Source organism: Phodopus roborovskii, unplaced genomic scaffold, assembly GCF_943737965.1.
Source record: "Phodopus roborovskii unplaced genomic scaffold, PHOROB, whole genome shotgun sequence".
NCBI lineage: Eukaryota > Metazoa > Chordata > Mammalia > Rodentia > Cricetidae > Phodopus > Phodopus roborovskii.
This window is the reverse complement of record NW_026126448.1, coordinates 621,817-634,097: the sequence shown is the minus strand read 5'-3', so window position 1 is coordinate 634,097 and position 12,281 is coordinate 621,817. Positions and strand designations below refer to the sequence as shown.

Below are 12,281 nucleotides of genomic sequence, written 5' to 3'. Positions count from 1 at the left end.
CAAAAGCTGGCCTGAGCCTCTTGCTGGCTCTAGCCAATGTGGTTCTGTGAGCTTAAGGATAAGAGGAGAGCCCCCAGCAAACAGAGATGGTGGGCCGTTAACCCAGAGCAGATTTTCAACCCAAACCCTGGGCCCAGCTGGAGCCCTTCATGTTTGCACAGCAAAAAGACCTGTTGTATTTAGAGCCTTGATCTCCGGGCTGGGGCCAGGGAGGCGGGGCCAGGGCAAATATTGGCACTGGCTGCTGAGCTGTCTCTTCTGGCTGTTCTTTGGCCTGGCACCAGGGGTGGGTCAACTTGGCCCAGGCCCCAGGCCTTTATCTTCCTGGAATACCTTACAGAGAATTGTTTGGGTGGTGGCTACGACACCTTCTCCTTTATGAAGGGAAGGACCAATAAACAAGAAAAGAACAAATGCCAGTCACCTCCTGCACAGCTTCTGTGGCACCTGCCAGGCTCCGGCTTCCCACCTGGGAGAGCTTCTAAGAGGGCGAGGCTTCAGGAGGGTTACCGTAACCTCTGGACTCGGGCCTGTGCACCTGGAGCTCCTGACTCTTAAAAGCTTTGTGTTTTTAGGCAAGCAACTCCATCTCTCTGTGCTTCCGGGAAGTGTGAGCAACTATGCCAGGCCCGGAGTGGTGGTAGTGTGGGAATGAAGTGAGGTAAGCTGATAAGAGCTTACAGGAGCGTGCAGCGGCAGGGTGAAAATCTGACAAGAGCTGCAGGTCCACTCGGGAAATCCCAGTCTTCGGCATGAATCTTTACAGATGTTCCTGTGTTACGGGCAGTTTCCTGCCAGCCTGGTCCCAAAATAACACACAGACTCTATTAGTTATAAAGCTGTTGGCCAATGGCTAGAGCTTCTTATTGGCTAGCTACGTCTTCGCTATTAACTCATTTCTATCAATCTAAATGCTTCCACATGGTCTTCCTGGGGGGAGAGAGAGAGTCTGGACCTCTTATTCTTCTCACGGCCTACATCTTGACCCCTCTTCCCTACTCTCAGGGAGCCTGCTCAGTAGCCTGGGCTGGATCTTTATTCCCCAGTTCTCTTCACATGAAGAAATCCAGTGTATTCTTCCTGCCGAAAGCAAACTGTGGCCTGCAACCAAGCCCCCGCTGCAAAGCCAGTCCCCAAGGCTCTGCACACTCCAGGCACTGAGCCTACCATGCTCCTTCAGCAGCCAGGCGCCCCCCAGCCCCCGCCAGCATCATGCTCTAGCCTGTTCCCACCTATCCACCTTTCCCTGCCTCCTACCAGGCTGGGTCCTCTCCAAGGCCCTGCTCGACCTCCACTTTGATTAGTCGGCCTTCACAGATGCCCTGAGATGGTACACGACAGTGAAGGGTTCCACAAATGTCACACTACACAATCTTGTTTGTCCTCGATGTCACAGCATTCATCAAGCTGCCTTGCCTCTTTCTGATAGGTTTTAATTAATCAATTTATTTATCGTGCGTGGTACATGTGTGCATGTGTTCATGAGTGTGTGTGTGTGTGTGTGTGTGTGTGTGTGTGTGTGTGTGTGTATGTGTATGCACATTTGGAGGCCAGAAGTTGACGCAGGGTATCTTCATCATTCATTCTCCACCTTAATTATATTTCCCTTTATTTTATTTTTGTGTGACTGTGTGGCCGCACATGTCAGCAGAGGACAAGGCCCTATTGGTCTCTGTGTTTGTTCTCTCCTCGTGGGTCGTAGGAATCAAAATCAGATTGTCAGGCTTGGCAGCAGGAGCCCTTTCCTGCCCTTTCCTGCTGTGCCATCTCACTGTAAGCTGAACAGAAAATGTTGGCCCTCTGCTAGCCTACATACCCCTACCCAAACTCTGTTAAGTTACATCCCCATCCATACTAGAAGTTTGGAATAAAAAACTACTCAAAGCCAAGCTTGCCTGCACACATCTGATACACCTTAAAATAACAGGGTATAAAACAGATGAACCCACGCAAAATTGTGTTGCAAAAAAGACAAATGTAAAGGAGAGAGGACAGATGAGACCTTGATGGCCTGAGAGACTGTGCCCTCCTGATTATTCACAAAATGGGAAAAAGGGTCATGTCCTAAGGGTTATAAATGCTCTCGGTATCCATGAGGCGAGCCTGCCATTCTGGGCTGATGCCTTGTAAGGCCATCAGATAAACTCATTTGCTTTTGCTCTTCTGAGTCTCCAGCACTCTTATTATGAAGTGAGGACCTTTGTTTTTCACATATGCTCGTGCTTTGGCCACACCAGACTGTCCATGGTGAGGAGAACTGTCACATGGATCCCATGGACTAAGCATGGAGTGCCCCTCCTGAGGACAGCCCCTGCCTTCTGCAGAGAAACCCAGCTGAAGGGTCAAGCTGCGGTTGACCGCCCCTCAAGCAGGACCACTGGGCCCAGCACTCCGTGCACTCATCCTTGCGTGGTGTGACATGGGCTCCCCACAAGGACTCACACTGCTCCTGTGCTGGGACCCAGGCCTCTTCTCTGGGGGCCCAGCTCCCAGCTTGGTTCAGAAACGGCTGAATGAAGGCACAAATTAGCGAAAGGACAAACAAATGGCCAGAGCTCCCCTGCACCTGGGATGTCACTTTGTTCAAACCTTACAAGACACTAACATAGAAAACAGTTCTATTAATGTCTAGCGGGCTATCTCTGCGTCCTCCAGCAGGAGCCCTGCATAGCCAGATCCCAAGTCTCTCTTTCAGGATAAGGACAAGTTACTTTTGGTTCCTCAAGCTACCTCTTTAATATTCAACCCTGTACACAGACTCAGGGGAAGGCCCTGAGTCAGGGTTCCACAGACCGACTTTGAGTCCCAGTTCCAGTGTTGAGCCTGGGCCTGTTTCCTCATCTGCCTAATGAGTACACCCATCCCTGCCTGCCTAGGTGCTGGGAAGCTATTAGGTATGCAGGGAGACGGCTCACTCAGGCTTCAGGACCAAAATAGAAACCCACAGGTAAGTGGGGTGAAGCAGGGCCAAGGCTGAAGGCATTGATCCTGTCTCTGGGCCCCCCATTCTGCAGCCACAAGCCGCCAGGAGATTGGGGAGCTGGAAGGATACCATGCGCAGTCCCATGTGATCAGTTGGAGGCTGCTGGTGAGTCGAGCAACATGCGACAGTGGCCTTTGAGCTCAGCACTTCTGCTTTAGGCACTAAATGGATGGTAAATGTGTATACTTTGTTTTCTGTCCATGGGAGCTAAACTCCTCTGCTTGGCATTATCTGTCTCTCCAAATGGTGACTCCAGGCCTGCCTTGGAGTCAAGGAGCATATTTCCTCTGTGTGGTCCCATTGACCGGCCTAAAATGATGGAGGCAGACTCACCTCATCTCTGTTAGAAGCTGTCTAACATTATTGGAGCTCCTCAAGTAAAGGCTGAGACACTTGAAAAGAGGAAAGGTAATTCAAATTACAGACAATGGGGAGAAAGCGGCTAGATGACGTCGAAGTTTCCTTCCTGCCCTTGTGGTCTAGGGTTTGATGCGCTGATGAAAGGTCACGGAGCCAGCTTCCAGGCTGCTGAGGGAGACTCACTCAGGGTCCAGGACAGACGTACTCGTCTGACCAATCAGAGCAGTGCTGCACATGGTCCCGGCACAACACCCTCGGGATACAGCTGCAGTACTTGAACACAGTTGGAGTGCAGCGCCACCATCCGGGGCCACAAGGCGGGCATGCAGTCACTGGGGAGATAAGAGTCAGAGGAAGCAGCAGCTGCGGGCCCTGGGCTCCCCTACACTAGGGAACTCTCTGGCTCTGCAGCCTGCCATAGCTCCTGTAGTCTTAGGCCATCTAGTGTAGGGTGACCATGTTCCTGGTTTCCCTGCAGCAGGGAGAATTGAACACAATTCATAGGCTGTGTGACCTGCTTACCCATCTAAGCCTCAGTTTCCATCTGCTCAATTGTTGAGTAAAATAAACTAGGCAGATAGATGGGCATTGGTGGCATACACCTTTAATTCCAGCACTTGGGAGGCAGAGACAGGTGGATCTCTATGAGTTCGAGGACAGCCTGGTCTACAAGAGCTAGTTCCAGGACAGGCTCCAAAGCCGCAGAGAAATCCTGTCTCGAAAATCAAAAAACAAAACAAACAAAAAAGGCAGAGCTCAGACATTAACCGATGCGTAGATACCGCTTTACCCAGCTCAGCTTCCTGCTTCACCCCGACCGCTGCCATAGAGATCCCTCAGATGCCCTGGGGGTGCCTCACTCTCCTGTCCCCTGCCTGTGCTCATGGCTCCAGCTTTCTGCTTTACATACCAGCCCTGACTGTTCTCCCCCTCCGTTCTCGACATTTGGGATTGCCCACATATGAATTGTGGCCTCCAGTCCTGCCCTGCCCCCCTCACAGGGCTTCTGGGAGGGTGCCCAGGACAGAAGGCTCCGATCCAGAAAGCTAGGGCAATGTCTTTGCTCAGTCCCCGTCTGTGCCCTGGTGTCCTGTCAGCACCCCGGAGGCAAGTCCCCTCACAGGAGAGCTTCTCCTACCCAGAGACGTCCAAGTGGGAGTGGAACCCTCTTCCCAGGGGCAGGGAAAGTGTGCAGGGGACTCGGGGCATCCTGCTCAGCCTCTGCCCCTGTCCACTGCCTGGCTCTCTGCTCCTGCCCACCTGTGCCCAGACCCCCACCTGGGCTCAGTTCATCCGAGCAGTCCCCACAGTTGTTGGTACCATCACATTTCTGGTCCGAGTAGATCCAGGAGGCTGGGTCTCCACAGTAGGCCAGGAGGAAGCTGGGAAAGCTCCGGGGCACATCTCCTAGAGACGGACAAATGGAGCAGGACAAAATTCACCTCTGACCACAGTAGCTGGGCCACCTGCCACTGGATCACTCTGTCCAGCCTGGCAGTCAGTTCTGGAAAGGGCACAGGACTTCTTCCAGGAGGGAGGTCGGGTCCAAGGAGTGGAGTGTGTTTGCTCTGTGTACCTCTTGCTGGGTGGCAAGAGGCCTGGCGAGCACCTCCGCTCCCCACCCGGCCCTGGTGGGTCCCCACCCTCAGCATTGCATGTGCTGTCACTGCAGAAGCCCTCCTTGCCACCCCTGCCAGCCCCCACCTTCAACCCAAGGTCAAGTTCTTTCCCACCAGGCAGCCTCCTCTCTCCAGGACGTAGCAGGCAGAACCCAGATTCCTTACACTTAGGCCCCAGTGTTCCAAAGTAGCTTCCACGTCAGGTAGTAGCACACGGGGTGACCCAAATTCACACAAACCCAGGCCAGTCTCATGTAGTGACCGCCCCATCCTAGCATTTAAGCAGAGGCCAGGTAGTCTCTGCTGGGCTTGCTGGAGCGGGGTTTGGAACAGGAGCTGCAGTGTGGACCAGGTGAGATTTTTGTTATTGAGACAGGGTCTCACGTAGCCCAGGTGGCCTAAAACTTGGAGTGTAGCAGAGGATGACCTTCAGCTCCTGATTCTTCTATGTCCACCTTCCAAGTGACGAGATTACAGTGTGCACCAACACTCTTGGATTTGGGCTAAGTGATTCTCTGGAGTCCCAACCCCTGGTGTGGGTCTACCTACTCATTCATACATCCATGTTTGTTCTGCACAGCCAGGCTCCTCTCCTAAAAACAGGTGTCTCCTGAGTAACATAGTAACCCATGAGTAATATTACTATTATATCCAGTATTATTGCTGCTATTATTATTTTTTATTTCATCCATTCAATTGTTTTTCATTCATTCAAGTAATGCTTTGTTTGTTTAAGTAGGATTTTGTCATGTATCCCAAGCTGGTTTCAAATTGGCAATTTTCCAAACTCAGCCTTTGGAGTGCTGGGGCATTCACTTGCTCATTGATCAGCAAGTCATTCTCGACATCCTCGTCCTAGTACCAGACCTCCAGTACCAAGCAGACCAGAGCAGATTGCCACAAAGGCATTCGCAGCTCGATGGGGGTGGCAGATGTGATGCCAGTGTGAGTAGGGCCAAGTCACAGGGAGGCAAGGGTCTGTAGGAGCCTCAAGAAGGACTACTGACCTCCAGCAGGAGCCAGGGAAGGCTCCCAGGAACAGGTAGCCTGTGGACTCTGCCTTGAAGGGTGGCCACAGATTCTGAGGAGTGGCGATGACACTGAGTTCCCTCAGTGTATAGCAGAAGGTCCTGGCTAAGGCACCATGTCACCACAGGCATGGGGACATGGAGGCAGTGCCTAAGAATGTTCCACTGGGCTGTATGGAGCATTAAGGAGGCTGTGGGGAGGGGGATAAACAGGGACGTGGAACTGAGAGGTTACTCACGGCACAAGTGTTCATCCTCATCCTCACCATGGGGACAGGTGCGAATGCCATCACACACCCCATGGGCTGGGATGCAGTGCCTTCGGTCATGACATAAGAAGCCTGTCCTGTTGGTCGTTGTCACACAGGACTGGGTCTCTGTGGGAGCAAGAGAGGCCCCAGAATGAAGGTGGTGCTTGTAAAGGTGGCCTTGAGATGGGCAAGGTGGACTCTGTACAGGGTCCCCCAGTGAGTCCCTTTGAGCTCCTTGGAGGTCCTGGGGCAGTGGTGAGGCCATAAATTCCATGGCATCTGTGGGACTGAAGCTGACACTCTGTTACAGCCACATCATGGCAGGCATAGGTAACATGGCCCCTCCAGCCTAGGTCCTTTGTCTACAAAATAGAGTTAGAGCTTAGCCCCAGGGATATGTGGAATGTCAGGGTAGTTCTAGAAACTGTGGATCCCAGGGTGTGCAGAGGGGTCACTGGTTTGGTCACACAGGAAGCATTGAGGGTAGAATGCCATCATTCACATGGCTTTAATGGTGGATCTTCTGGAACCAGTTTAGCTTGATGCAAATTATATATTTGTGCTGTCTAGGGACAGAATGTCACAATCCCATCCAACTGGGTATACCTTAAGAGTCTGCAAACTTCCATGCTTTTTGTTTGTTTGTTTTTTAAAGATTTATTTATTTATTGTGTACACAGTATTCTGTTTACATGTATGTCTGCAGGCCAGCAGAGGGCACTAGATCTCATTACTAGATGGTTGTGAGCCACCATGTGGTTGCTGGAAATGGAACTCAGGACCTCTGGAAGAACAGTCAGAGCTCTTAACCTCTGAGCCATCTCTCCAGCCCAACTTCCATGTACTCCTAAGTTCCTCCAAGTACTCCTAAGAAGTGGTATGCTTAAATCCTTCCAGAGAAGGAAAGACACTCACCCCTAGGGGTAGCCCCAAGATTTAAAGGAGAAACCAAGGAGGTGGAAGTCATAGACTGTGCCAATGGGCACATGTGTGAATGGGGGAGGGGAAGCAGCAGCCTGTCAGCACATTTGTGCTAGTATGAGTCACGTCTCAGTTCCCAGAGCTACCTCTGCCAGTCATAGGAAGCACCCTTAGGGACACACTGTCACAGATGCAAACAGGAAAATGAACACATTCACACGCACACACCGGCACCTTCGTGCACATGCATAAAGACCACAGATGCACAGACAGACATGTACACACATGCTGACACAGGCACACAGATACACTGGCATGCACACGATTTACACATAGGCAGCCAGGAACCTGCACACACATGGGTGTTGTGGAATATTAGTTGAAGACTGTGTTACATTTGTTTATGCTGTGGAATATTTGTTTAATGATGTAAAGATGTGCTGTATTCTTTTATGTTGCATTTGTTTTACTCTGTAAAGCTGTGTAACTTTGCTTGTCTTTTTTAAAAACACCTGATTGGTCTAATAAAGAGATGAATGGCCCATAACAAGGCAGGAGCAGGGATAGGCGGGGCTGTCAAACAGAGAGAATACATAGGAGGGGAAGGAAGAGGGATGATCAAGAAAAGGAGGAGAGAGGATGCCAGGGGCCAGCCAGCCAGCCACACAGTCAGCTACAGAGTAAGAATTAAAGAAAGGAATATAAAGAGGCAAAAAGTAGATGGAATAATTTATGTTAAAAATACCAGCTAGAAACAAGCCAAGCTAAGTTATACATAAAAATAAACTTTAATAATTAAGAGAAAACATTTAAAATGATGCATGTCAAGGATGTGCAAAAGGCCTCTCAGACGTGTGTCCATGCATGCACAGGTATCTGTGTTTGCACCAGAAGGAACCACTCGAGAAGCCAGGCAAGGCTAGGGCTCCCATCTCCCTGAGCCTCCATGCCTCCCTCTTGCCACCCTGACCTGGTATGCGGGGTGGACGTCCGAGGATGATGGCCACAGCAAGCAAGGCGGCAAGCGTGGCCAGCAGTAGCAGCAGGAAGGCCGAGAGGCAGGCCCCCCTGCGTGAGCAGCAGAAGGGGCCACAGCCTGTGGAGGGGAAGATAATGAGAGATGCAGGGATCCCCCAGATTCCACCCACCCCTGCAGGGAGCCCTCTCTTCTCAGGGAGCACTAGGGTTAGAAGAAGTACTCCTAAGTCCCGTCTCCCCGTCCTGCCTGTTCTCCCCCATCACCAAATGCCATTTGCTGGCTAGCCTCTGCCCCACAGAGTCTGTCTCCCCTCTCTGCCTTTCCTAGTCTATCCTTACGATCAGGAGAATAGGACAGTAGACATCCATGTAGCCAGCCTGTACCAAGAATGAAAGGACACAGGCTCATCACATCCTTTATTAACTGGGGCTCAAAGAAACAAATGTCCCAGTCACCCTGTACTGGGCCGAGGCATGACACCTGTTTGATGCCTAAACCCAGACCTTATCCTCAACTCCAACCTAAAATTTGTTTTAGTGCCATCCAGAATGCTGCCTGGAGTCCAGCTCCAGCAGGTCCTGGCTGGGCCACATAGTGAGACACTTCACCGTGGTTCGATGGGGGCTGATTTGTTGAATGTTTACTCTAAAGCAGCAGGTGCTATTGTGAGCTAAGTATTGGCTGTGCATCTACCATGTGCTAAGCTCTTCTCTAGGCACTGTGGAAACAGCGGTAATGGAAGTAGTTGACAGCTGTCTCATACTCTGGAATCGTGCGTGGTTCCCTTAAATCCTTTTTGTTTTCAAGACAGGGTCTCACTACGTAGCCCTGGCTGTCCTGGAGGTTGGCCTCAAACTCAGATATCTGTCTGCCTTCACCTCTCAAGTGCCTGAATTAATGACTGCACCACTATGCCTGGCTCAGCTCCCCTAAAGCAGCTTTGTTAGGGACCTTCTGGATGCCTTGCTCTGTAGAAGGCATGACAGTGGCTTTCCTTGCCCTCGGAGAGCTGGAATCTACACTTGGAGAGCCAGACACCATAGGAAGGAATGTGGAGACTCGGTCCCCTGTGCCAGGCCGCAGAAGGCGCAGGGGCAGGTTTGATTCATCCCTGTGGCCCCTGGTCAGGCAGGGGCATAGCTCTCAGCTGTGTGTGTGCAAACCAGAGACACAGAAGACAAGGGAAGGATCCTGATTTGGGTCACCTGCCAGCAAGACCTGAGCCCGCAGAGTCAAATGAAAGGGTGGCTAGGGAAATGTGGGCAGGGCCCTGAGGAGCTTCAGGCGATGCAGAGGCCTCAGGAAAACCAGCTGACTTATAAGGTGGGGCAGGGCAGCGGCCTCAAAGAGCAGGCTTTGCGGGCAGTGGGTGTGGGAGGAGAGGCCTGGTAGGTGGCTAGTGAAGATGCAGGCACGAGAGTGTGGGTCAGTAGAGGAGACAGCAGGCCGACGGGAAACTCACTGTTCATCTAAAACCTGTAATCCTCCAGTCTCGGTGGCTCCTTTGTGGTCAACAAGTACAGGGTAAACTTGGGTCACCAGGGAGATTGTGTTGAAACTGGGTGGGAGAGATTTCTGGCCAGCCAAACGCTGCTCCTCAAATATTTGTACAGTTGTATGCAAGGCGGGCTTGCAGGCAAGCCTGGAGCAACAGGCAGCGCTCTTGCCCAGGTGGAGATGCCCACTTTACAGCCAGAAACTCCTTAGCTGCTGCCCTGGGACAAAGGAAGAAAAGCCACACCTACTGCCACCCACACTGAATGACAGCTTGGAAATAGCCACGGGCATGGAGCAAGGAAGGCTCCTGAGGTTTAGCAACCTCCTTTTCAATGCTGGATTACCTTGACCTGATTACCTAACTTAGCCTCAGCTGCCTCTGGTACCTGACTCACCCACGGCTGTCCCAAAACTAAGGTCTGCAATTCCAGGCCTTTAAGGGCAGATCCTTCATAGCCATTCTTGGCATCTACCTTCTCCTCCTTGCTCAGCTGAGGGCCAAGATGGGGCCCATGGAGACATGCAGTGTGTATGTACTGCTTCCTTATCTCATGATGGTCCTGGCTGCAGGAGTGGGGAAACACAATAGGTACAAGTGTGTGGTCCTAACTTACTCTACCCTAAGGTCAACAGAAACACCCAGATCTAGCGTGGGGTCCTTGGTGTTACAGGTTCAGTGTGGTGGCCTACAAGGTAAAAGGCACATAATAGCCACTCAGAAGATGCTAGTAGCAGGAGAGAATGAACATTTCTATCCAGCTGTCTGTGTGGCTGGGCAGGAAGCTGGGGGCAGACAACATCACCATCTAATTACATTGGGACAATGGGGGTCACAGCAGTGGCCTTGGACTCTTTCTGTACCGAGCTTCAGGGTAGTCCCTGGGGACAGACGCACAGCACCCAGCCTGATGGCCATCTCTGTTCTTACCTTCCCCTCCAGGGCGGGCTTTCCCTCCAGCAGCAGTGTGCACGGCATCTCCCTGCCCAAGAGACCAGAAGCAGATTGGGCAGACCGCTGGTCCCTCACAGCCCAGGCTCGTCCTGCCTGCTTCATGTTCCCACACTCTTCACCTGTACAGCAGGTGGCATCTTCCCAGTACCTACTCCTCCTCTGTCCTATTGACACAGGCAGGTCCTCCTAGTGACAATGCCCTAAAGGGTCTGGCTTCTGTCTGCCTTTTAGCTCTCACTTGGAGTGAGTCCCCAGGGCAGATGAATGTAGCCTTAGGTGCTCTGGTACCCCCTCCCCAGAGTCCTTTCCTCCCCAAGGCTGTCCCTTAGGTCAGGAACCAGTTCAGACTCAGGTGGCTTTTACCTGGGGGAAGATCTTGTTCATGGCTCCCAACTCATGTCCAGGAACTGGTGAAGAGTAAAGAGAGCTCAGTGTATGTCCTCTGTCTTGTCACCAAGGGCAGCCTGGGGGAGGGAGGGACAGCAAAAGGCTTTGCAGGGCTGTTCCCTCCCCTGGGACACTCCCATCTCAGGTTGCCTCCCTGGCAGCAAAGGAAAGGGTAGGGGTACCTTCTCCTAACAAGCCTTTCCCTAGGTTGCAGGTAGACCATGACAACCTGGGATTGGAATCCTCATCCCGTTCCACAGATGACAAGCTGGTGTTTCTGGAAGGGAGAAAGTGCCTAGTGCCTCAAGTCGCTGTGAATGGGAGAAACGAGCCGGTCCTAGCCCATCTTTCACCTCTGTATCAACAGACTGCAGGAGTGTAGGCCCCAGCTGTAGGAAGCCATGCGCAGAAGTGCCATGAGTCTTGGTTCAGTGGCCACAAGGCAAAGTTCACTGATGATCTGCTCAACACGTAGGTGGTCTTGATCAGAATGTGCTTTTCTGAGGGCTAGCAGGAAGGCTCGGTGGGTAAAGGTGTTTGCCATGTGCACCTGATGACTTCGGTCCCAGAATGAATGTGAGAGTTCAAGGAGGGAACTGACCCGGCAAAGTTGCCCTGACCTCCCAGCGCATGCTAAGCACACTCACCCAGCACACACAGGCACACATCAATCAATAAATAAGAGAAAGATTATTCCTTTCCCAACAAAGCTAAAATGTAAATAGATTCGTGGATTGCTGAAGCATGGAGATACACATTTTTAACTTTTTGGATGCGCATGCCTGGGTGGGAGCTAACTGTTTTCCAGACTATCTTCCATCCCAGCAGGGGGCAGATTCCTTAGCAACCTAGTCCACAGAGGAGACTGAGGTCCTGGAAACAGAAGGTAACACCAAAGGGTGTTACCCACCTCCAGGTGTTCAGGAGTTCCCCTCAGAGATCCCCTGCTTGGCCGTTTCTCTTGCAGTGGAAAATATAAATGCTGAAGCAGGAGGGTAGAAGACCCCAGGGAGAAGTGAACTGGAGAAGCTAAGCACGGGTTCTCACAAGGGCCTTGCCAACGGCCTGGGAAAGTCCCCTGGAGTGGAGGTTCCTCAGAGTTGGGTCCTCTGACAACAGAGAGTGGGTTTCAATGGGAAGGACCCTGACCATGCTGGTGTAGAGTGCGAAGTGAGACCCAAGGAAGTTTCCACTCATTGGTGTGGGGCCCTGGGTTCTGTGAGGCATTCAGGGACGCTGGTGACGACGCATCTCTAAGGTGCTCACTCACCTGAGGGAACAGGGCACTCATTCCATTCAGCCAT

At 51.9% G+C, this 12,281-nt stretch overlaps 1 protein-coding gene across 1 annotated transcript; it reads right to left on the bottom strand.

Annotated features, from left to right (window-relative positions):
* Nucleotides 1-3,526: 3,526 nt before the first annotated feature.
* On the bottom strand, nucleotides 3,527-12,281 carry Ldlrad1 (low density lipoprotein receptor class A domain containing 1). The gene is made up of 6 exons (XM_051188323.1): nucleotides 12,248-12,281; nucleotides 10,567-10,683; nucleotides 8,133-8,258; nucleotides 6,230-6,367; nucleotides 4,622-4,750; nucleotides 3,527-3,675 (listed from the first exon to the last, which is right to left on the bottom strand). Exons 1-6 carry the CDS (start codon nucleotides 12,279-12,281, stop codon nucleotides 3,527-3,529), a joined length of 693 nt encoding a protein of 230 aa, XP_051044280.1.

Excerpts from the sequence above, each read along its gene's own strand:
- Ldlrad1 (XM_051188323.1), bottom strand. The coding sequence starts at position 12,281 with ATGGCTGAATGGAATGAGTGCCCTGTTCCCTCAG. Across the intron at positions 8,259-10,566 it reads AGCCCGCCCTGGAGGGGAAG|GCTGTGGCCCCTTCTGCTGC; the intron begins GTAAGAACAGAG and ends TCCCCTCCACAG. Across the intron at positions 4,751-6,229 it reads TGAGGATGAACACTTGTGCC|GAGATGTGCCCCGGAGCTTT; the intron begins GTGAGTAACCTC and ends GTCCGTCTCTAG.